Genomic DNA, 22,821 nt, shown 5'->3' with positions numbered 1-22,821 from the left:
TGGGTGGGGCGGCAGCAAGGCAGGGTGTGGCATCTCTCTCTTCATGGCTCGTTCCAGGGCGCAGCCTCCAGCTCGATGTATCTCGTGTTTTCTCTGGGATCCTAGCTTTCCCACGTCTTTATAACCGAGCCCGCCAACGTCATTAATGACGATTTATGCCTCTACCATTGGTTAATGTCCCAACCAGTGGGCTTGGCTAACACTTTCTCCCTTGACTTAATTTCCTGCTGCAGATTGGCACCAAGGCCAATGTGATGTTGAAATAGAGTCTTGCAAACGAAACTTGTGCAAATGGCCTGGTGTGGTGCAAAAAGGGAACCTTTAAATGGAAACAGAGGAAGAGGACATCAGATAAAGACTCTCAGCGATGAGGAATTTTAGGCACACACAATGGGAACAGTGGTGAGTTTGAGGTGAAGGTGGGAGTGCATCAGGGGTCGGTACTAAGTCCACTACTATTTGTAGCTGTGATGGAGGTGCTGGCTCAGACCGTAAAGGAGGGTTTACCATGGGAGTTGTTGTATGCAGATGATCTGGTGGTGTTTGCGGAAAGTATGGATGGACTGAAGGAAAAGATGAACAAGTGGAAGGAAAGTATGGAGACAAAAGGTCTGAAGGTGAATATAGGAAAGACGAAGGTGATGGCAAGTGGTAAAGCATGTATGTGGTGAGGTGGAAAGAACTGGGAGGTGGCCATGTGCTGTGTGCAGGAAGGGTGTCGGAGTGAACTCCATTCAATGTACAATGTGCGCTGAGTGGGTTCATCAAAAATGTAGTGGTCTGAGAGGGTCATTAACCAGTGTAGCAGCTACATTCAAATGTAAGGTGTGCACAGAGGGAGCTTCAGATGGAGGAAATGTTGAGTTGGATCTTGGAGACGGCGTGAAGCTGGAAGGTGTGAAAACATTTTGCTATCTCGGAGACATGCTGAATGGAGAAGGTGGATCAGACTCGGCAACGGTTGCTAGAGTGAGATGTGCATGGAAGAAGTTTCGGGAACTGAGTGGCGTGCTGATGAGGAGGGGAGTGTCGTTGAAGCTGGAGGGAAAGGTGTATGCTGCATGTGTGAGAAGTGTTATGATTTATAGGAGCGAGACATGGGTCATGAATGTAGAGCAGCAACGAAGGCTGGAAAGGGTGGAAATGCGAATGGTTCGGTGGATGTGTGGAGTGTCACTGAGAGAGAGGAAGACAAATGATGAATTGCGAAAGATGATGGGAATAGAGCCTGTGATTGATGCTGTGAAGAGGAACAGGTTGAGATGGTTTGGTCATGTGTTGAGGAAGGATGAAAGTGACTGGTTGGGAAGAGTGATGGAAATGAATGTAGAAGGAAGTAGAGGACGGGGAAGACCGAGAAAGACTTGGCTAAAGACGGTGGAAGAAGACATGCGGGCAAGGGGGTTAACAAGGAGAGATGCAGAAAATAGGGCAAAATGGAGAAGATTGTCATGGGGACCGCAAGGCTAACCCCCGCTCTTGCAGGGAAAATGGCCTTAAAATGCATGTTGTGTGTGTTGTATGCCCTTTCTCTCTCCTCTACCATTGGTTAATGTCCCAACCAGTGGGCTTGGCTAACACTTTCTCCCTTGACTTAGTTTCCTGCTGCAGATTGGCACCAAGGCCAATGTGATGTTGAAATAGAGTCTTGCAAATGAAACTTGTGCAAATGGCCTGGTGTGGTGCGAAAAGGGAACCTTTAAATGGAAACAGAGGATGAGGACATCAGATAAAGACTCTCAGCGATGAGGAATTTTAGGCACACACAATGGGTGGGTTTGTCGTTTCTAACTATACGAATTTGCGGCGCATATCTAAATTGATATTATTAGTTACTATAGGCTTATTCTCAACACTGAATATGGAAATAACTACACTATATTAAGCATTAAGAAATAACCCCTAAAAATCATTTCCACAACAATATATTGTGCCAAACATTGTGAAAACATCATTTTGTCAGGTTTTAAGAACATCAGTAAGACATTACTGAATAACATTATTTTTATAAAAATTTAAAATGGTATGATATTGCAAAATAGCTCCTTACAAAACATTTTTAGACTGCCTGGAAAACTCCTGATTCCTGCTGTCTCAATTGCTCAGTTGTACAGCTTTTGACCCGTGAGGGAGTTGTGTGTTGTGTGTGTTTTTGCTTGAAAACTTAGCATTTCAAAAGTTAATTATTTATTACTGTTTTTTAGAAGATGCAAAGTTGAACAGTATTTTAAAATCCTCTTTCTTTTTTCTTTCTTTTTGCATCGTTCAGTTGTCCAATGACAGAATCAATTAATTTCCTTCAAAGTACTTTTTATATAGAAGCAAAATCTGAAAGCATTTTCTCCATGATTTCATGTCCTCGAGCACAAAGTCATTCGTTTTGACGCATACTTCGAACCCTGGGAGTGACGTTAAGTTCCAGGGAATCTTTCCACATTTGTCAATACGTGACGACAGTTCATGTCCACTGCAGTTCACGTACGTACAACGGTATGATGGTTCGATCCCCTTCAGTTGACGAGCACTCCATCGTCGGCCGTCCGAAAGGAACTCCGCAAACAGCCTGAATGTCCTTGTACGCCTTACTTTTGGCCTTGCCTTCATTATTATCGGCTTCTAACTTGCTTGCAATTTTGAACATGACCTGTGAAGAACATTGCACAATTTTTTTTATCCGTTGGTCAACTTATAATTATTCAGTTTGCAATTAATTTTGTTGCCTCCGTCATCAAACGTGAACAAAGGTTGTTTTCAGCCCTGTCTGTCTGTGAGAAAGATATCTTAAAAAGTTGTGGACAGATTTGTTAGAAACTTGGACAGGTTGGGTGTGTGATGAGAACGAATTGATTTGATTTTAGTCAAGGTTCAGATGCATATCTGGCCTATCAATGGGATACAAAATGTAAACTGTGCAGTGTTCAGCCTGGCAGAGGTATACGCTCTACTACTGAGTGCCGTTCTAATTATGGTGTGTTTTGTTCTTCAGTTTGCATCGTTGCACCTTTTCTCCTTAAATATGATCCTTTGCTTGATCATTGTATCATGGTTGATTCTCACCAGCTTGTTTATTCATTATTTATTTATTTTGTTATATAATAATTTTCTCAATTTACTTACATTATAGTCCCTCTTATGTTGTCCACCCATCAGCACTTATTTCTCCTTTTCCATTGAAGATATACTCCATTCCTTCTTCTGAGACAATGGCCTGCTGTACTTATGACTTTATTCTCTTGTTCTTCCCCCCAAATCTCGTGTCAGGGGTAACGATGAAGCTCATGGACGAGGTGGCGGGAATCGTGGCGGTCCGCCACTGCAAGTCAAATGTGGTGACTGCCTGCGTAGATGCCATGAACTTCCATCGCAAGCTAAAGCTTGGTGAGCCATGCACATCTCTGCAGCCTGCCTAATGAGGGTGAGGCCTCTGGGAAACAATTAATTCCCATGCATCCTGCCCAGAAGGCTAATTGCCCTTGCTGATTTGAGTGGTCATTTGTCAGGGTAAATCTTCTTATCCTTGGAAAATGGTAGCAGATCACAAAAACTGGAAAAACTGAAATGGGGCTCACGGTCCTGAATATATGATCCCATTGCTTGTAACGAGAAAAGTGGACACTGCAATAGTGTTTACTAGCAGAGTACCTGTCCTTTGGGTGATCTTTTTCCAAGAGTGCAACACCTTCTTTTGACACATCCCTTTATTTGGGTGGTGTATTGGCAACAGACACCTGCCTTAATCGCTCCCAAAAATAAAAATAATGTTACAAACCTGGTTACGTATTTGAAGCAAAAACATAGGTATTGCTTATGCGCATATACAGGGTGTGGCATTAATATCTGCTACGTGTATTTCTGTAATTAAACAAGACTGAACAAAGTAAATCGTGTTTTTAGTATCCTAAAATGTACAGGTATGGGAGATTGTGTGACATCATAGCAGTATACACAACCCTGCTCTACTTCTTAAAAATTACATATTTTAAATGCTGTCCATCTTACTATAATTCACCAAATGTCCGTCTGTCTGTCCGTTCGAAGGCACCACAAAAACGGCTGAACCGATCACAACGATATTTTGGGTTGGTAATCTTAGGACCCCCTGGAGTAAAATAGGCTATTTTTTTTTTTCCTCAAGTTTTCCAATTTTCCAGTTTTTCCAAACACGATGGAATAATATTTACCGATATGAACAGTGTTGTGGCTTTTGTTGAAATTCTACGTACCAGGAGAGAGTAGATCGACTCCTAACGAACTCTTCCTATATAAACGTGCGACTCCGAAGTAACACGGCAGCGTGTGCAAAGCGACTGAGAAACAGGTGTATCGGCCGCTTCCGTGTTAGATTCGGCGCGCACTCTTCACACATAAACGTGCGACTGAGAAAGACGTGTGGCGGTCGCTTCCGTTTTGCAGAATTCAATCTTTTTTCAAAATGGGTGCCATGTACTCTTTATATTTTGATGATTTGCGTGTGACATGATTTAACGGATGTTTATATAAATCGTTTAAAATAAAAAAGCCTTAAATTTCTGATATTTTGCCTTTTCATTTGGGCCTCCCAATTGAAGCCCCGCCTGTAGGGTGGGTACCGGTGATAGTTATATTTAATGCACCCTCTCCTCTCACCCCATCCCTCCCCCCCTCCCCCCTCCTCCCCTCATTGAGCCAGTACATTATTCATTGCTGCTTTCAATGTATCATCATCAACAACAGTGATGGCTACAGCGATCCTCATTTTAAGTTCACATACACATATGGGACATATCTTTTAAACCTGGCTCTTCAAAAATCCCCATAGGAAGAAATCCTCTGGTGTCAAATTTGGAGATTGGGATGGCCATGAAACATTACCAAACCGAGAAAAATGAGAAAATGATCTTTTCCCTAAACTGAGAAAATGACCTTTTCCCCCAAACTGTTGCCTTAGAAATTGCATAACAATTCTTGCATTATGGCACGTTGCTCCATCTTGTTGAAACCTGATGTCTATAAACACGATATTTATACACCACAATTCAGGAATGAGAAAGGTCTCCTGAAAGCTCGTTCAGTTGCAATAACAAAGCCTAATTCAATATATAATTCTACAATTTTAATTGGTGTTGGCACTCAAATCCACAGGGCTTCCTTCACCTTCTTCCCTTTATTAGCGGTGAGGTCCAATGGCACCAAGCTCCTGTCCTGCCTTGACCACGATACTCCTCCACTCCCCTCTGCCCTCAGCCAACTCTCTCCACCTTCCAAACAATCCTCACCATATTGATTTCCCTCATAACACAATCTTCTCATCTCAACCCCGGTCTACCGCTTTTCCCCCTACCTTGTTCACTCAATCTAACCGCTCTCTTTGCCATTCTCTCTTCCCCCATCTGCACCAAATGTCCAGCCCATCTCAGCCAGCATTTCACCAACTTCCCCGTCAAGTTCATCTGCACACCAATATCCTCCCTCAGTTCATCCATCCTCCTTCTATCCACCCTCTTCATTCTCACAATCCTCCTGACCCAGTTGTTCTCGCAGACATGCAGCCGTTGTTGTTGTTGTTGTTGTTGTTGTTGTTGGCTCTCTGTCAGTGCCACTGTCTCCAGACCGTAAAGGTAGGCCAGCGTTACATAAGACATCGGAACCTTTCCTTTCAATCTTATTGAAAGCTGTAACGCACAAAAATAAATTGATCAATTATACAGGTATTTCTTAAAATTTTATACATTATAAATGATGGTGATGGTATGAGTCGTCATTTTTGGCTTCATTGGCGTGCTCACTAAACATTGTGTGTTGTGCGATGGCTGTATAGCCCAATGCGGGACCTACATTGTCTACCACGAACATCACAGGTGTAGACTGGTCCTTGCGGAGATGAACGTTGGCAGGTTTTCCTTTCTTGCCTCCGCTGTCTCTCGATAGCAAGTCTCCCACTTTCAAAGTGGTTCAGGGCTTTGCGGCATTTGCTTTGTGGCAAATATTACGCCAAGTTAACCTGCTTGTGGCCTGATGTTCCCAGGTGACAACTGGGATGGCACAAGACTTTGGTGTAGACTTAAGGACGTCCTTGTAGCGCTTTTTGTCCACCACATGACCGTTTACCAAATTTAAATTGTCCATAGAAAAGCTCTCTTGGGATTATATTGTCTTCCATGCATGTGAGGTGTTCTGCCCAACGAAGTTGGGCTTGCATAAGGAAATACTCAATTCCTTGGATATGACAGCGGTCTGGGATTGAGGTGTTAGGTATTGTCTTGCCAGGTGATGCCAAGGGTCTTGCGGAGGCATCACATATGGAATTGATCAAGGTGTTTGATATGGTGACGATGGGGTTTCCATGATTCACATCCATACAGGAGTGTCGTTAAGACAATTGCACGATAGACACTGATCTTTGGTGTCCAGCTGAATGTCATGTTCATGCTTAGGCAATGTGTCAATCTTCCAAAGGAAACACATGCTTTATCGAGTCTTGAGGTTACTTCGTCATCAGCCATTGCATTGTGAGAGAGATAGCAGAACTTATCTTCAACTTTGAGTAGCGTGTCATCGATAGTAATGGATGGGATGGTATACGCACCTTCTGGTCTCGGCTGAAGCATACCCTCGGTATTGTTGAGGCTAATCCTAAGGCCATAGCGACGAGCAGATTGCGCAAAGGAGTTGACAATAAATTGCATATCTTCGAGATTATGACCGAAGAGAGCGCACTCATCGGCAAAAGTTGATCACAGAGCAACATTTTCATGATCCTGGACTTGGCCTCCAGATGCTGCAAATTAAAGACTCTACCGTCGGTGCGAAACTGGATCATCACTCCCCGGGTGAAATCTTCGACGGTGTCATGAAGCATCGAGGAAAACACAGTGCTACATAATAGGGGAGCTAGGACACAGCCTTGCTTTGTGCAGCTAGTAACATGAAATGACTCAGAAGTTCGTCCACTCTGTCACACGAGCAACCATGCCACCATTGACTGACTGACTGCTGAAGGATCATCGTAGAACTGCTCTGACCTCATCTGTGTTTGTCATGGTAGGGGCGGGGCATATGCGCTGATGATGGACGCATAGTGTTCATTGTCAAGTTTGAGTCGCACAGTCATGAGACATTCACTGATACCTGTTGGGACAACATCTAGAAGGTATATACAGACTTGGCATTGAATATGGAATATATATATTTTCTTGACTTGGGTTTACTTTCTGAACTCAGTATATCAATCTGGTGAGTTTCTTTTACACTTTGGTGATTTATTGTTAAAAGAACCATGTCACTGATTGTCTTTCACAGCAAGAAGTCAATAACTGTATAATATCACAGGTGGCGTGACAAAATGTAAGCACAGGTACATTTGACAATTGGCTTCACAATCGGGTATATAAGGGTTGTTGCGTTCTGTATTAGTGGAAAACAACTGCTGCATGTCTACAAAAGTTATTGCCGCTTCCTCTGGAGATGGTCCATCAACTCGACAATGCTGTTTGTCATGGAGTGGTGGCTTTACGAAATTCCGGCATGAAACAGCGTGCTATTGCTCGGCAGTATGGCATCACTCAAGGTCAGGTGCCAAAGATCCTGAAACGAAATACTCAGAGGGGTCTCCCTACTCCAATACCGAGGCCAGGACGTCCCCGCAGAACCACAAGGAGAGATGGTCGCCAGCTGCACCGGTTAGTCTGCAATGGCCGTACCAAGTCAGCTAATCGGCTTCGGGCTGAGTGGCAGCAACTGACAAATGTGCCTGTATCCAGAAGGCTAGTCAACCAACGACTGGTTCAAGCAGGCTATCGTGCCAGGCGTCCCCTGAGAAAGCCACGCCTGACCAGACAACACAGCCAGCGCCGATTGCAGTGGGCCAGAGAGCACCGTCAATGGCAGCCAGGACACTGGAATCACGTGACCTTCAGTGACGAGTCTAGATTTCTGGTCTATCGTCAAAATGGCCGCAACCGAGTGCGCAGACAAGTGCATGAAGCCTACAACGAAGATTGTATTGTGCCAAGAGTCCAAGCTGGAGGTGGTGGGGTGACCGTTTGGGCTGCTTTTCATGCAGGGGCCAAAACTGACCTGGTTGTTCTGAATGGAAACCTGAACCAGTTCAGGTACAGGGCCATTCTGGAAGAAACATTGCTTCCATTTGCTCGTGCAGCCTTTCGAGGAAACTTTGTCTTCCAAGATGACAATGCACGGCCTCATCGTGCTCGCACGATCCAACACTTTCTTGCTGACCGTGGTGTCGAGCATATGGAGTGGCCTGCCATGTCCCCGGATATGAATCCGATAGAGAACTTGTGGGCAGAATTAACTGGTCAAATCGACCACTTGGACCAGCAGCCGACCTCTGTGCATGAATTGCAGCAGGCTATTTTCACTGCATGGCAAGCGATTCCTGTCCAGACCTTGGCAAATCTCGTGAACAGCATGCCTCAACGTGTACGTGCTCTCCTGAATGCTCGTGGGGGTTACACGAAGGACTGAACTATAATTTTACTGTCCGTAATCCCAGTCATAATTTAACTTTTGTTTTTGTTGAAATTTTTTTTGGCTAATGTGCAAAATAAAGACATACTTCTGGAAAACGTACAGAAGTTTAACACAGTACTGTCCGTGAATTGAGTTCGATATCAGTTTACATCACTTTCAAGGATCAATTTATTTGCTTCAAAATGTCAAATGTGGTTTTTGTTTCTTTTAAAGGTCACATTAACAAAATCTAGAATAATTTCAACATAATTCTAATTAAGTTTTGGTTCTAAGTCATCTTGAAAAGTAAATTCACCCCCACAAAAAAAAGATTCCATATTAAATGCCAAGTCTGTATTTGGTTTTAATCGCAAAACCAACACCTGCCTGATGACTTTCACTTTCTGGCTTGCCACTCTAGTAAAACGTATAGCCAGAGCCATGTTCCTCAAGATGGGATACACCAGGAAGATGTGTCTCACTGAGTGCTGCGATGTCTATCCCACATCATGCCAATTTGTGGCCAATAAAGGCCGTTCGACGTTCGAGGCGGCTGCCATTGTCTTGCAGCGTGCGCACATTCCAGGCACCAAAATTTAGTTTCATGGTGTTACATTTGTTAGACTTCTTGTTGTTTATTAGTTTATTTTTATTTGTTGTTTCTCAACAACAGAAATGGATGACCAACCTGCTGCGGTGGGCATGTAAGCCTAAGTGGAGCAAGCTTTCTTAGGGGAACTTTTTATACCCCCTTCATGTAGAGAGAGCAGTGCTACCCCTGAAGAGGGCTGCTCTGACGCCCAAGCAGGATACGAATGTCATTGTTGCTTCTGGTCAATGACGAAATCGCCCTTGAACTGCCATGCATGTGGACTTGTGACTAGGGACTCCCAGCAGCATCCTCTGCCTATCCCCAACATCACTTCTCCCTTGCTGCAGGACGTAGGTCAAAATAGGTGGTGAGCTGGTGCCAATAAAGGGGAAAAACCTGCACAGATAAGCGATTAAAGTGTTAAAGGTGTGTGCTCTCCCGGGAAGTTTGATGCACATAGGCACAGCAGACTGGCCAGATCGTCAGTATGATGATGTCCAAAGTGGACACAGCCGTCTGCAGATGCTGCGCAGTGTTGCCTAAATTGGTGCCAACTCTGACTTTAATGGGCATATTTATCCACGATGTAGTGCTGCCCAGGCTGACCTACAGGTGCAGTTTGATATGAGTGGCCTTCTCATATCCTTAGCCTAAAGAGGCTTCCCCCACAAGGCAGTGGAGATCCGTTACCCTCAACAAGGGACCCATACCAGGTACTGTCAACCTGTGTCAGCTGAGCCTGGGACTCATCGGGCAGGAACGTCACTCCCTGAGGTCGCTGAAAATCAACTACCCTACTACCAAAACATTACAAATGGGTCACATATAAATGTCACATCCTGTATCACACACTGCAGGCATCATGGTTATATAGCTTGGATGATTCCAATTGCACCTTCCCCTCCCCCCAAAGGAAGAAAATGCCAAAAGGCGAAAAAAAAAATTTATTTCAAAACTTGATGGAATCAAACAAAAGTTGCATCGGCACAACTTCAAGGAGGTGCCCTCATTAATTCCTGAAAGTTTTTTCTTCCTAGGTCAAATCCTCTCAGATGAGTAGATGAAATGTACAACATGCTTCCCTCCATTATGTAGACTAGCAGAAGCCCGTGGTAAAAATACCATGACAGAAAAGCCTCTGTGTATTATTATATAGAAGAAGACTTTTATATGTATATATATATATATTTATTATTATTATTATTATTATTATTATATTACACGTTATTAGACACCTTCCCTGTGGGGAAGCAAAGTTCGCTACACCATTTCCATTTTACACTTGCTCAGCACACTAACAGGAGTAACAGGGGGTGAAGACCCAGAGAAGCAAAGTTGGCATTCTTAGCGATGTGGACACCAGGGATGACGGGAAAATCGAGGAGGACTTGCATGTACCATGGGACGACATCCCTCGTCCAACCGGGTGGTCAGCGGGTGGAGAGGGGGAAGGCGTTAGGGGAAAAAACCCTTGGCTCCACAAGGATGGATCCCCCTCGGTGCCTTATCGTGTTATTATATAAATTGCATTTTTGGTTCACGAGTTATCAAGTGACCACTATATTCGTCGTCTGTGTGTGTCTGTGTGTCTGTCTGTCCGCTGCATAACTACCCGATGATATCATCCGATCTTGATGAAACTTGGGTGGGAGGTTGATATCATGATCTAGTTGTGTCCTGCCTAGAGTGGGCATATTGCGCCCATTGTGGGCAGAGCCATGCCCAAAAAAGATGTCTTTTTAGTGGGTAATCGATTTCAAGCTACATCTTCTCCAAGGGGTTTGGTGGAATCTGACAGGGGTTTAGGCATTTGGTTCGGCGAATGTCATGTGTCTAGCCCCACGGAGCTCGATTTCTTTTTTTTCTTTTTTTTTCTTTTTTCCCCCCATTTCATTTTTCACCGAATTTTCGGTATTGTGTAGCTAACTAACCTCATCACTGATTATACATTATTTTCTATCTCATTTCAAGGTCAGTAACTTTCGTTTTGACATTTCCGGGCCTGGCCTGTCTGGGCCTGTTTCGGTTATAATCAGTCCTTTGTCATTGAATACCGCTCGCCCGTGAACCATCGTCGTCTCCTGACTTGTCGCTTTTAAAATCGCTACCAGTACGATTCCATCAATTTGCCTTTTTTCTCATTTTGCCTTTTGAGGAGATTATCTCATTTTGCCTTGTCCTTATTGTGGATTCAAAGATAATCATCAAGTTGCAATGAAGAGTGCTTATCAAGGAAAAAAGATTCCTTTTCTTTCTGATGGGTCAAAGTGACTGATGGAAAAAAAAAATCCAATTTGACACCATCACTGCTGAATCGGACGATGGAGGAAGGGTCTTCATTGCAAAAACCCTTGTATTTGACCAACATGGAATCTGCCTCTTAAAGCCATCCTGTTTGATTGCTTACACGGCCTGCTCGCCCGTATCATATCCGCACATGCATTTTTCATAACGTACTATTTCCGGCTTTGTTATCCACTTCTAATAACATCCCAAGGCAGCTAGTGTTGAAGTTTATGGTCTCGCGGAGGTTTTCAGACCGAGTTGCAGTAGAAATTGTGCGTCGATGCCTTTAATTTATTAAAGAGTTGAAGAGAACAATGTTTCTTATGCCTAAATGTTTACTCCTTTAATGAGCAAGAGTTTAAGAATTTCAGTTGTTTATTATCTGAATCTGTTTCTATTGTAACTTGCACACAGAAACGGGGTGCCCAAATGACCGAAAGAGCTACTTGGTATAATATCGAATAGTACAATTCCAGCATCCATAGTTAGAAATCGCTCTCAAGACCTTCACTTTGTTTTGGACCAATAGGTGACACATTGCTGGAAATTCTGCTCCTGTTCATTTGGCATTTGGTACCTATGCCACCGAAGGTGGACGGAGGTTATGTTTTCAACCCTGTATGTCTGTTTGTCTGTGAGCAGCATATCTCATAATTTATTAACGGATTCAGACGAAACTTGGTGGACAAGTTGGGTGTGTGACGAGGACTAATTTAATAGATTTTGGTGAAGATCCGGATCCAAATGCAAGAAAGTGATTCTTCACCATTGAGAGACAGAGCCAAAAAGGATATATTGCAGGATATTTCAAAACGTTGTGGACGGATCATGACAAAACTAGGTGAATGAGTTGGTTAGGTGACAAGAAAAAGCTGATTCGATTTCGGTTCGGGTCCGAATCCAGATCCTGCTTATCAGTAGGATGCAAAATGTAAACTGTTCAGCCTGGTAGAGGTATGCATTCTACCGAGTGCTGTTCTAGTTTCATTTGTCCTGAATCTGAGATAATAAATCTATTTCATCTCCAGGGATTGTTGTTGTTACATCTTGTTACAATTGTTACATCTTCCCCGCTAAGCAGCTTGGTGCTTGAATTCATAAAGCCTCATTGCATTCCCTGCACTGGGGTGGGTTTCATTTCCATGGCTGCTCAGTGGAAATTTCTATGCATGAAAAATTACACACTCTGCAATGGAGTGGCGACCTATGCACGATTGGTTCTTAGCGTTGTAATGTTCACCACTTATCGTGAGCGCCCTGATGCTCTGTTTCGATGATCGGCCCTCCGTCCTCACAATTTTGGATGCCAATTTGATCAGATTCACCACTGCATGACATTCAAGGAAGTGTATGTTTGTTTCTATATATGGTCCATGTGTCACCAATTCTTATTATCAAATCTAAAATGGTCAGTAATAGACGAAACATGAGGTACCACTTTTAATACTCCATTGGCTAAAATAAGTCACTTTCACTGGGGCTTTGCGAGACGCATTTGTGCGCAGTGGATTAAATCAGCAATTCATCGTCACTAATTCTGCATCATCGGCTGGTCCCAAATGCCACACTTTTACAGAAAGCCTTGTGCATCTGCTTGCATTTGCCTGGAAATCATGCTGAAGTTCATGAGAGGAACTTAAGAGTTTATTAATTCTGCTTGTAGGAAAAAAACAACAAAATGCGCTACACAAAGGGCTTTGCCCAGTAAGTAAATTTGATTGAGTGAATTGAATAAAAAGCAAAATATTTGTTTTTAAGGTAAAATCTCAGAACCATGGAAGATGAGTTTAATATATATATATATTTTTTGTACAAAAGTGACGCTCATGGAAGAGCAAAGTATAACAGACAGTAGGACAAACATCGACGGAACGAATGAACAGGAAAAGAAAGAGAGGAGGTGAGGAAACACTTAAACTGGCAAGTAAAATGGTTGGGTTATCGGAAAGGTTTATGGGGAGTAATGAGGATCATGGGTCAGAATTGGGGATGAAAATAGATGGTCATGCACTGCTTGATTGGAGTCCTGGAAGAAAGAGTGGGCCAGAACAGCCTTTGGAAGGTCGTTCCACAGACAGGAAAAGCGAGGAATAAATGAGTTGAAGTGTGCAGTCAGCCTGCATTTTGGAATTTTAACCAGGAGGGGTTTACTGGAAGAACGCGTGCATCGTGGACTTTCTGGGGAGGGTTGGAGGACTGAGAGAGAGCAGGAGTGATGTTGGAGAATAGGCAGGAGAAACCACCGACCTGCCTGTGATGAGGCCAACAAATGTCATGCTTCGGCCTCGTTGCGGGAGATTCCAATAATCTTGGGAGTTTTAGATTTCACAGAAACCCGAGAGATGGATGTAATGCTGGACTGCCTGTCCATAGTAGAGAGCGGCACTCCGTCGAGGTACAGATTTCTGAACTTTTTTTTTTTTTTTTTTTAAATACAGAATCGAGGCTCGTGAAAGAGCTAACATTTATTTCACAAACAAATCAAACAGACAAACAAAATACATAAAAAGAGGGAGCGGAAGACAAGATGGGGAGAGAAGGGGAAGCACACAAACACAACATTTGAGAGCAGGGAGATGTGTGGGAGGGAGAGGGCTTGGGGGGAGGAGGTGTGGGAAGGGGGGGGGGGGTGGGAGAAGTATAAAGCACAAGGGCACAAAGGACTTCCAGGACAGAAGTTGGGATTTCAAAAAAGTGGATTTGGGGTGAAATTAGCAGGGGTAGAAAAGATCAAGGTTTTGGATGGGGGAAGATAAGAGATGGTGGTGAACAGCTGTTTTAAAGACCAGGAGGGTGGAGTGGGATTGAAGAGAGTGAGGGAGTTTGTTCCAGAGGTGGGAGAAAAGAGGAATGAAGGAGTGAAGGTGAGCAGAGAGTCTTGATTTTGGCAGTTTAACCATAAGAGGGTTGCAGGCAGATCTTGTGCGACCTGTAGGAATATTTGGGGGACAGAGCCCAGAGAGAGCTTGGGGGGGGGGGGGGGGGAGGCAAGGCCAGAGAGGAGTCGGTAGAAGACGGAAAGACCACCAACCTGCCTGCGGTGAGTGAGTGAAAGGCCCTTGGAGTTAGCTTGATCGCGGGAGATTCCAATGATTCTGAACGCTTTGGTTTCAACAACGTGAAGATGAGCTAGTTGTGAGGCAGGCGCACCAGCCCAGAGGGGAGAGCAGTATTCCATTGAGCTGCGGATGAAAGCCTTGTATGTGGTGAGGAGCTCAGGTGTGCCAAGGAAAGACTTCGCACGACGGAGGAGGCCCAGTCGGCGACTGGCTTTGGAGGCCAGATTTGAAATGTGGTTTTCCCAGGAAAGATCATGGGAGATAGTGAGAACAAAAACTTGAGTGACAGAACTTCTAGCAGAGGATTATTCAGAAAGTGGATGGGAGGGTTGTCCAGTCGGTCTTTTCGGAGAGACATCGTAAGAGTGTGAGATTTGTCAGGATTGAAAGACTTGTGCCACTTGTTTGCCCAGTCTGTGATTTTGTCCAGGTCTGCAGAGAGTGAGGAGGCTGCAGACTGCCGATCTGAGGGTTGAGGAATGGAGCGACAGAGAGTAGAGTCATCAGCAAAGAGATAGAGAGGATTTTCAAGAGAGTCAGAGAGATCATTGATGAAGACCAGAAAAAGCACAGGGCCCAGGACACTGCCTTGGGGAACTCCAGCCTGAACAGGAAGGGGAGATGAGAGAAACCCATTCAGGGCCAGACGTTGACTACGACTAGAGAGGAAGTCCGCCAGCCATGCATGGAGATTTCCATGGATACCAAAGGAGGATAGTTTGGTGAGCAGAGCCGGGTGCCAGACCGTATCGAAGGCACGTGATATGTCGAGGGAGACATCTCTAATTTCCTGTTTGGCATTGAGGACCTCCATCCATTGTTGAGAAAGCAGAAGCAGCATGTCCAGAGTAAAGTGACCAGGTTTGAAACCAAATTGATGATCAGAGATCAAGCCATTGGAGAAGAGGAAAGATTTCATATCCGAAGCAATGATGGATTCCATGACTTTGCTGATAATTGGGAGAAGGCTGATTGGTCTGTAGATGCTAGGATCTGTTTTTGTGCAAAGCAGTGATGTTGGCTGATTTCCAAGCAGATGGCAGATGACCTTGAGCAAAAGAGAGGGTGAAGAGAACAGAGAGAGGGAGTGAAAGAGCGGAAGAACAGGATTTTAGGACCCCTGGGCTGATGCCGTCAGGTCCAGTTGCAGAATCAGAGTCGAGGGTTGACAGAAACTTTTCCACCTTGTCAGGAGGAAAGGACACAGAGTCCTTGAGCAGCTGGGTACGGTGGGTACAGAGAGGGATGGGTTTGGGACACAAGATTTAGAGGCAAACACAGAGTTGAGGCATTCAGCTTTTTCACGTGCGGAGTCAGCCGTGTAGCCGTTTGAGGTGAAGGAGGGGATGGAGGGGGAACAAACACCAGAAACAGATATGACCAGATGCCACCAGGATTTGGAAGAGGGAGACAGATAAGAGAGTTCGGTCTTGAGAACGGAGAGATATTGTTTCCTGGCTCTCCTGAGGGTGGACACACACTTGTTTCGGGCTTTGTGAAAGGAAATGAGATTTCCTTCCGTTGGATTTGCTTTCCAGGAGACGAAAGCAAGTTGTTTCTGGGCAACAGCCTCACCACAAGATTCCGTGTACCATGGACGGGAGGAAGGGTATGACAACTGAAGACGAGATGGGATAAATCTGTGCATGAGAGAGAGCAATTTACTTTGGAAGAATTCCCAGGATGAGTTGATGTCAGAGGCGGTAGAGATGGGAGACCAGTCCAGATGATTGATGGCTGCTTGAAGACCGTGCCAGTTGGCCTGTGTGAAATGCCAGACTCGTCGACGCTGAGGAGGGTCTCTGAGAATGGTCAGAGAGATGGCCACTTTAACAAGCACATGATCAGATGAGCCGATTGGAGCAGAAGAAGAGCAGCAGACATTTTCAGGGAAGTTAGTCATAACCAAGTCCAGAAGAGAAGATGCTCCGTTGACTGAGATCCTTCCCTCCTAAATTGCCCCTTCCCTCCTAAATTCCCGGTCAGGAAATTGACAGATTGTGTCAGTCCCAGTGAGTCGCAGAAGTCCTTTGCTGAAGAGCCATGGCTGGTGAGAGAGGTACCCACACCCAGCCAACTGGCATGGTGACAATTGAAATCACCACATATGAGGAAGAGAGAGTTGGGATGGGTAGATAGAAGTTGGTCCATATTCTCAGACAGCGAGATGTAGATGGAGTCATCACTGTTTGGTGGACGGTACAACACACATGAACAAAAGGTGGGAGCGAAGGGGAAGCCGTAGCCAACGGTATTCCTGGGGGTGAGGTGGAGAGAGGGCAGTGCAGGGCGAGTGAGGAAGAGAGTTTTTTTATAAAGATAGCAACCCCACCTCCAGGACGAGGCTCAGGTCTATCATACCGGAGGAGGGAGTAACCTGGGAGAGATACCAAGGAATCAGAGACATCATGAAGGAGGAAGTTTCTGTTAAGCAGATGACATCTGGTTTGTCAGAAGCAACCTCTATGGAGAGATCAGTCAAGTTTGAGCGAAGGCCCCGGATGTTTGAGGTCCATACCGTTAATGAAGAGGAAGGGGGAGCATCGGATACAGAACAGGGGGGGGGGGGGTATGGTAAGATGTGGAAGAGGAGGAGGTGGTCGGGAGAGCTGTTGAAGGTGTGTCAGAGATTTCAGAATAGCTTGGAGAAAGGGAAGAATGGGGCGGGCAAAAGGTTTGATGGTGATTGGGTGAGGCACAGTGAGGTGTTATTTGAGGAGGGGGAAGAGTGAGGCAGAAGGTTGGGGGAGATTAAGGTGAAAGTTGGAAGGGGGAAGAAGCGGGGAGGACACTTTGAGGAGGAGGGGTGAGAGGGGAGTCTAGGAGGGGAAGAGCGAGGGAGAGTCTCGGAGGGGAGGGGTGTGGGGGGAGTTTAGGAGGGAAGGGGCAAGGGGGGAGATTTTAAAGGGATGGGTGATGGGGAAGATTTGGAGGGGAGGGGCAAGGGGGAAGATTTGAAAGAGATGGGTGATGGGGAAGATTTGGAGGGGAGGGGTGATGGGGAGGTTTTGGAGGGGAGGGTGATGGGGAAGTTTTGGAGGGGAGGGGTGATGGGGAAGTTTTGGAGGGAAGTGGTGATGGGGAAGATTTGGAGGGGAGGGCTAAGATTGGATTTTAGAAAGTGTACGATTAATGGGAAATGAACATTTATTGCAAAATGAGTTTCTTGTGACCTTCGAGTCAAAAATACGTTTGAGGACGCTGAAGGAGGGGTGGAGTGCAGGAGAGTTTCGGGAATGTAGAAAAGAGGAACTGTAAGAGATGTAATTTTTTTTGGAATGAATAGATTTGGTGAGCAAGTCGAAAGCATCCTTTTATAGAAGAAGAAGAAAAAGGTGTTATAATATACGACAGAATACAGTTCTTCAGGGGAAAGTTTAAACATTTTAAAATTGAGCAGTGAAAACTATCTGGGAAAATGGAAATGGGGGTGAAACACTTGATCGAAGAATGAACGAACAAATAAGAACAACGAATAAACGAATAAGAACAGAGAAGGAAATATATATATATATTTTTTGAGTTGAGATTTTAAACAAGGAAATATGGGGTGAAAGACTGGGACAAAAACAGAGAACGAAAGTAATTTGCAGCGCAATCGACGGACTGCTGAGAGAAAAACAAAGCCTCAAGGTCAGACACGGTAGCCTACTAGGCCTCAAAATACGCGACACGAATTAACCGACGATTTTGTATACATGTATGAAACATTAACACCGAGAATCTTACGAAAGACACACTATAGGTACACACACCGAAAGATAGATACAGTTTCGACAAAAACACAATTGTGAAAAATTACTTAACTTCGAAAGCGTGAACGCATGGACAGCTTCGAAAAGACGTGACCTCCAATCTTGCGCGTGCGGGTGCGCCTTCATTTCATTATTATTATTATTTGAGTATGGCTTTGTATGCCATTTTGATTAAATTTCTGGCTTGTTCGAAGGAATTTGATTAAGTGCCCATGAAGGCAAAATTTTATCAAAAAGGAAATAGCATAATGTAAATGTACTTCAACTTGATGTCACCGTCTTAACGAGATGCAAAAGGTTGAAACAAATTCCACTACTGAGATGGTTTTGCGTGATCTCACCAATTTGTTTCAATCCCACAGATTTATTTATTTATTTATTATTATCCGTATGCTCACCTGGATGTAATTCTGTGGAGTGCACGGCAATGAAAGCGGATCCTCAGTGTATTCACAGGAAGGAAGGAATTAATTATCTTTGTCTGCGGATCATGAGAGTGGGCCATGATTAAACCCAACTCAAGTGTCGTTTTCTTATTCTCGCTCTCCATTAATAATGCACCTTCTGTGTACACAGAAATCGGAGGTTCCTGGTGCAATTTGCATAACAGCGAGCCATATCCCACGAGCTTGTGGCCCATAATCTCGGTGGCATGTGCCGAGGAGAAAATATGAAGCATCCTAGATATCGGGTTTTAATTAACACTATTTCATTGTGAATACATTTCTTCGTGAATTATTCGAGTTTTGGTGAAATGTTGGTGTACGTTTTGCGTGTTTTCAAACGAATTATTCCTTTGACACCGATTTAATGTGGGAGGGTTTTGACACCTATTAACCCTAACTTACCCCACAACCCCAAAGCCTCAGCTCCTCCCTTCCACACCCAAGTCGTCACCTCCCCTCCCATACCCAAGGCCTCACCTCCCCTCCCTCACCCAATTTGCCAACCTCCCCTCCCACACCCAGGTCATCACCTCCCCTCCCACATTCAAGTCCTCACCTCCCCTCCCACATTCAAGTCCTCACCTCCCCTCCCACACCCAAGTCATCACCTCCCCTCCCACATTCAAGTCCTCACCTCCCCTCCCACACCCAAGTCATCACCTCCCCTCCCACATTCAAGTCCTCACCTCCCCTCCCACACCCAAGTCCTCCCCTCCCCTCCCACAGCCAAGTCCTCACCTCCCCTCCCACATCCAAGTCCTCACTTCCCCTCGCACATCGAAGTCCTCACCTCCCCTCCCTCACCAAATTTCCCAACCTACCTCCCACACCCAAGTCCTCAATGGATATGGCAAGTGATGCTCTCCGAGTGATTTTGTAGTTGCAACTACAGGATCAGGCTTCAGCATCCTCCTTTATTACCCTCACATATCGTTTTTAATTATAAACTGCCTCTTGACACGGAGCCATGAACTTGATCCTTGGTAGACAAGTTGATCTTTAGTTTAGGTCATTGCTCCCTATGCATGAATTTACTTGGGGAGTATATATTGCATATCTATCTACTGGGGGAGGGAGGGAGTTGTGGAGGTGAATGGAAAGGGGAAGGGGTGGGGGGGGGGGGCGGCTTGGGATTTTGATGTTGAGAGAAGAGCTAAGATGGAATTGTTCCAGCGTGGGGGGTCAAACCTTCTGCCTTTTTAATTTTTCATACATAATACTGTATGCAGATAGACTTATCGGCTTACGTTTTGTATCCTACTGATACGCCGGATCTAGATCTGCACCTGAACCAGAATCGAATTGGCGTGTTCTTGTCACCTAAGCAACTCATCCATAAAGTTTTGTCATAACTCGGCCATAACTTTCTGAACTATTGTGCTATACAGTACAGGTATATCGTTGCTGACGCTATCTCTCAATGGTGAAGAATCACTTAAGAAATTAAAAAATTCTCGGATCTGGATCTGTATTCGGATCTTCACCAAAATCGAACCAATTGTTTCTTGTCACACACCCAACCTACCTGTCCACCAAGTTTCGGCCGAATCCGTGAACAACTTTTTGAGATATCCTGTTCGCAAACAGACGGGAGTGAAAACATAACCTCCGTCCACCTGAGATGGCGCAGGTAATTTAAAATTCTGAGCTGGCGTCTCCGGGCCTTCACAGATGAAGCAATTGAGCGGAGGTGCAGGAATAATGTCTACGTCCATACTGCTAGCCTGTACTGCCCTACAAAGGAAAAAGCTAGGGTTAAAAAATTAGGGTAACAAAAGAAAAATACCTGTAACGGTTATTACAATTTATGTTACAATAAGGGAAAACAATAAAGGTCAGTGACCTTTCATAGTTTCAATTTTATAAATACCAGAATGTTTTACTTATAATACATTAAGGTTGCATATCTTGGGCAGTTTGCTGGAAACTTTCAGAAAAATGAAACGAAGGGGTATCTACCTAGAAGACGAATTGTAGACCAGAAAAGTTAATTTGTACCCCAAAAATGACAAAATATTATTATTTTTTGCTCACAATTGTGTAAACTTTTTAACATATTGATTTGTTTTAGGTATCACCATGTCAGATATGTTCTTAGCTTTAAAATGAGCCTACTTTTAATAATTTTGATGCTTCCTGTCGGATACTGTGACCCAGAATGTAAATATAAGAAAAATTTGATCTTAAAAAAGGTAGTTGACCCCTGTTGACCCCTGTCACGGGTTCCCCTAGGGGACTTGAATTTAAACTTTTTGAAATGTGTTCGTGGACACCCTTACAAACACATTGGTGAAGAAATTTCTTGGTAAGGAATTTGTTCCCAGATTTTTGCAATATTCCCTGACTAAAACATTACAGCGTTCTAGATACATTCTGCTAAAGATGTTCATTATTTCTGGTTATATCAACCCGTTAATCTACAATTGTCTCTGTCCGACTCGCAATAATGTGGAGTACAATAATCTGTGCAAACTTAGTCCTTTTCCAGGCATATGAAATGGCTTCTTCGTTACGCAGTTCCTCACAACTTGATATGATGCCTCACAACTTGATATGTCATTAACGTTAACTTGTTTCCATGTAGTACAGGCATTTTATGAAAAATAGCTGTGCAACCTCACACAAATTGCAACAAAAACAAACTCAACGAATTTTGATTCCTGGATATGTCTTCCATCACATGAAAAAAGTCTTAAGGAATCGTGTGGGGGGAAATTATGAAAATCATCAATGTTTAACCCTACCAAAAACGGATTTTTTTTGCCACAAATCAGTGTTCTTGCATGATTGTTCAAATGACTTATTAGTATATACCATGCTTAATACCATGCTTAATGTTTGGTGAAGAGGATTTAAATCAATGAAGAATTCAAGTTTATAAAGAAATTCAGAAATCATCATCATCATCATCATCATCATCATCATCATCACATGGCATCTGTAGCGAGTTCGTGCAACCAGATCCCCTGCAGTTTTCACAAGCTAGAGTACACTCAATGTTATTTTTCTTGCATGCGCATCTCAGGGTGCTGCAGTCAGCCTGACAGTTGCACCTGATCACCTGCAGCAGTTTTTCAGGAGCAGGAGCCAGGGCCGTCTGGAATGGCACAAGCCCCTCGTCACACTCCTGGCACCCCCACTCAGTCGGACGAAGTCCATCTGCCGATCCCTTCCGTTCTTGAACTTGCAGGTACACACGCAGGCTGTGGTACATTGTTGCTCCTGCTGTTGGTGGCAACATCTGTGGTTGAACGGGAGATGAGCTTGGTTGCTTGCATCATTGCTTGTCCAATTGATGCCACTTTGACGCCAGCATTCTTCTCAGCAAATAGTCCTTCCAATAGTATCATCAGAGTATCTGGTAGATATTTGACGCCAGATTTTTGTGATTCTATGTCAATACAAGATGGATAGACTTCATGGGATGTTTCCATGGCTTTGATGTCTTCTTTGATCAGTTTAGCAGCTGCCTGTACAAGTTTTATCTTCTCTTCAGCAGTGTTAGTTTTCTGCTGCTGCTTTTTGTAGTATTCCTGTAACACCTCCCTGGCTGTTGTCCTGAAGGTAACGACGTTTGGCTTTCCATTAATCTCTGTCTGGATTATCCTCTCACCAAAGTGTTCACGCAGCCTCGTCTTCATGTGGGTGTAGCCATGTGCCTCATGTTTTGTGTCTGACAGTTTCTGCTGCATAAGGGTAATGAGATCATTGACAGTGATCTGCTCGTCGTCATTTTCTTCAAGATATTTTGCAACATCCAAGAATGCTTCAGTCTTCTCATCAGCTTTAGGCCTTCCAAGCTTTGCTCTCTTGGAGATTTCCGTGTTCATCTGCTGAGCCATGGGTATCTGCTTCTTTGTGCGGAAATTGACGCTGCAAGTCTGACGGTACACTGCATCTGCAGCGTGCAGGTCATGAACATGCAGAATTCGCGCCTTGACAGTACCTGACCAATCATCTGCTCGACATGTTGCCAGGAACGTTTCTTTGAATTCAATGGTCTTGACTTGAAGAACTTCCTGCTTCTTCCTCTTTCTTCCAAACATTGCTGGTCTACCACAAAAAAGGCAATCAGTCTGGAAAGAGAACCTCTCCTCAGATGACCTCAGAAGTACTTGTCTGTCATTGCTTGTGCTTGGCTTTGACTCTTCTTGCTTGGTGTCCTTGGCTATCTGTTGTGGGTGACAGTATGTGTGGCGACAGTCTTTGTGTACTTTTTCTCCAGGCACAGT

General features: G+C 44.3%; 1 protein-coding gene across 11 annotated transcripts in view; it reads left to right on the top strand.

Moving 5' to 3' along the window:
- The window catches only part of ACOT7 (acyl-CoA thioesterase 7), a 105,695-nt gene that overhangs the window by 75,271 nt on the left and 7,603 nt on the right, over window positions 1–22,821 (top strand). For all 11 annotated transcript variants that reach the window (XR_013623883.1, XM_078780660.1, XM_078780650.1 and 8 more), the window contains one exon: window positions 3,262–3,378. Coding sequence is in view for 10 of the 11 variants with exons in the window: in XM_078780660.1 (XP_078636786.1) it covers window positions 3,262–3,378 (117 nt within the window). In the remaining variant the exon portion in view is untranslated. The remainder of the gene's footprint in view (window positions 1–3,261; window positions 3,379–22,821) is intronic.

The sequence above is a fragment of the Myxine glutinosa genome, chromosome 6, assembly GCF_964187855.1.
Source record: "Myxine glutinosa chromosome 6, kmMyxGlut1.1, whole genome shotgun sequence".
NCBI classification, from domain to species: Eukaryota; Metazoa; Chordata; class Myxini; order Myxiniformes; family Myxinidae; genus Myxine; species Myxine glutinosa.
The sequence above is the reverse complement of the archived record's forward strand: the minus strand, read 5'-3'. Positions and strand labels throughout refer to the sequence as shown.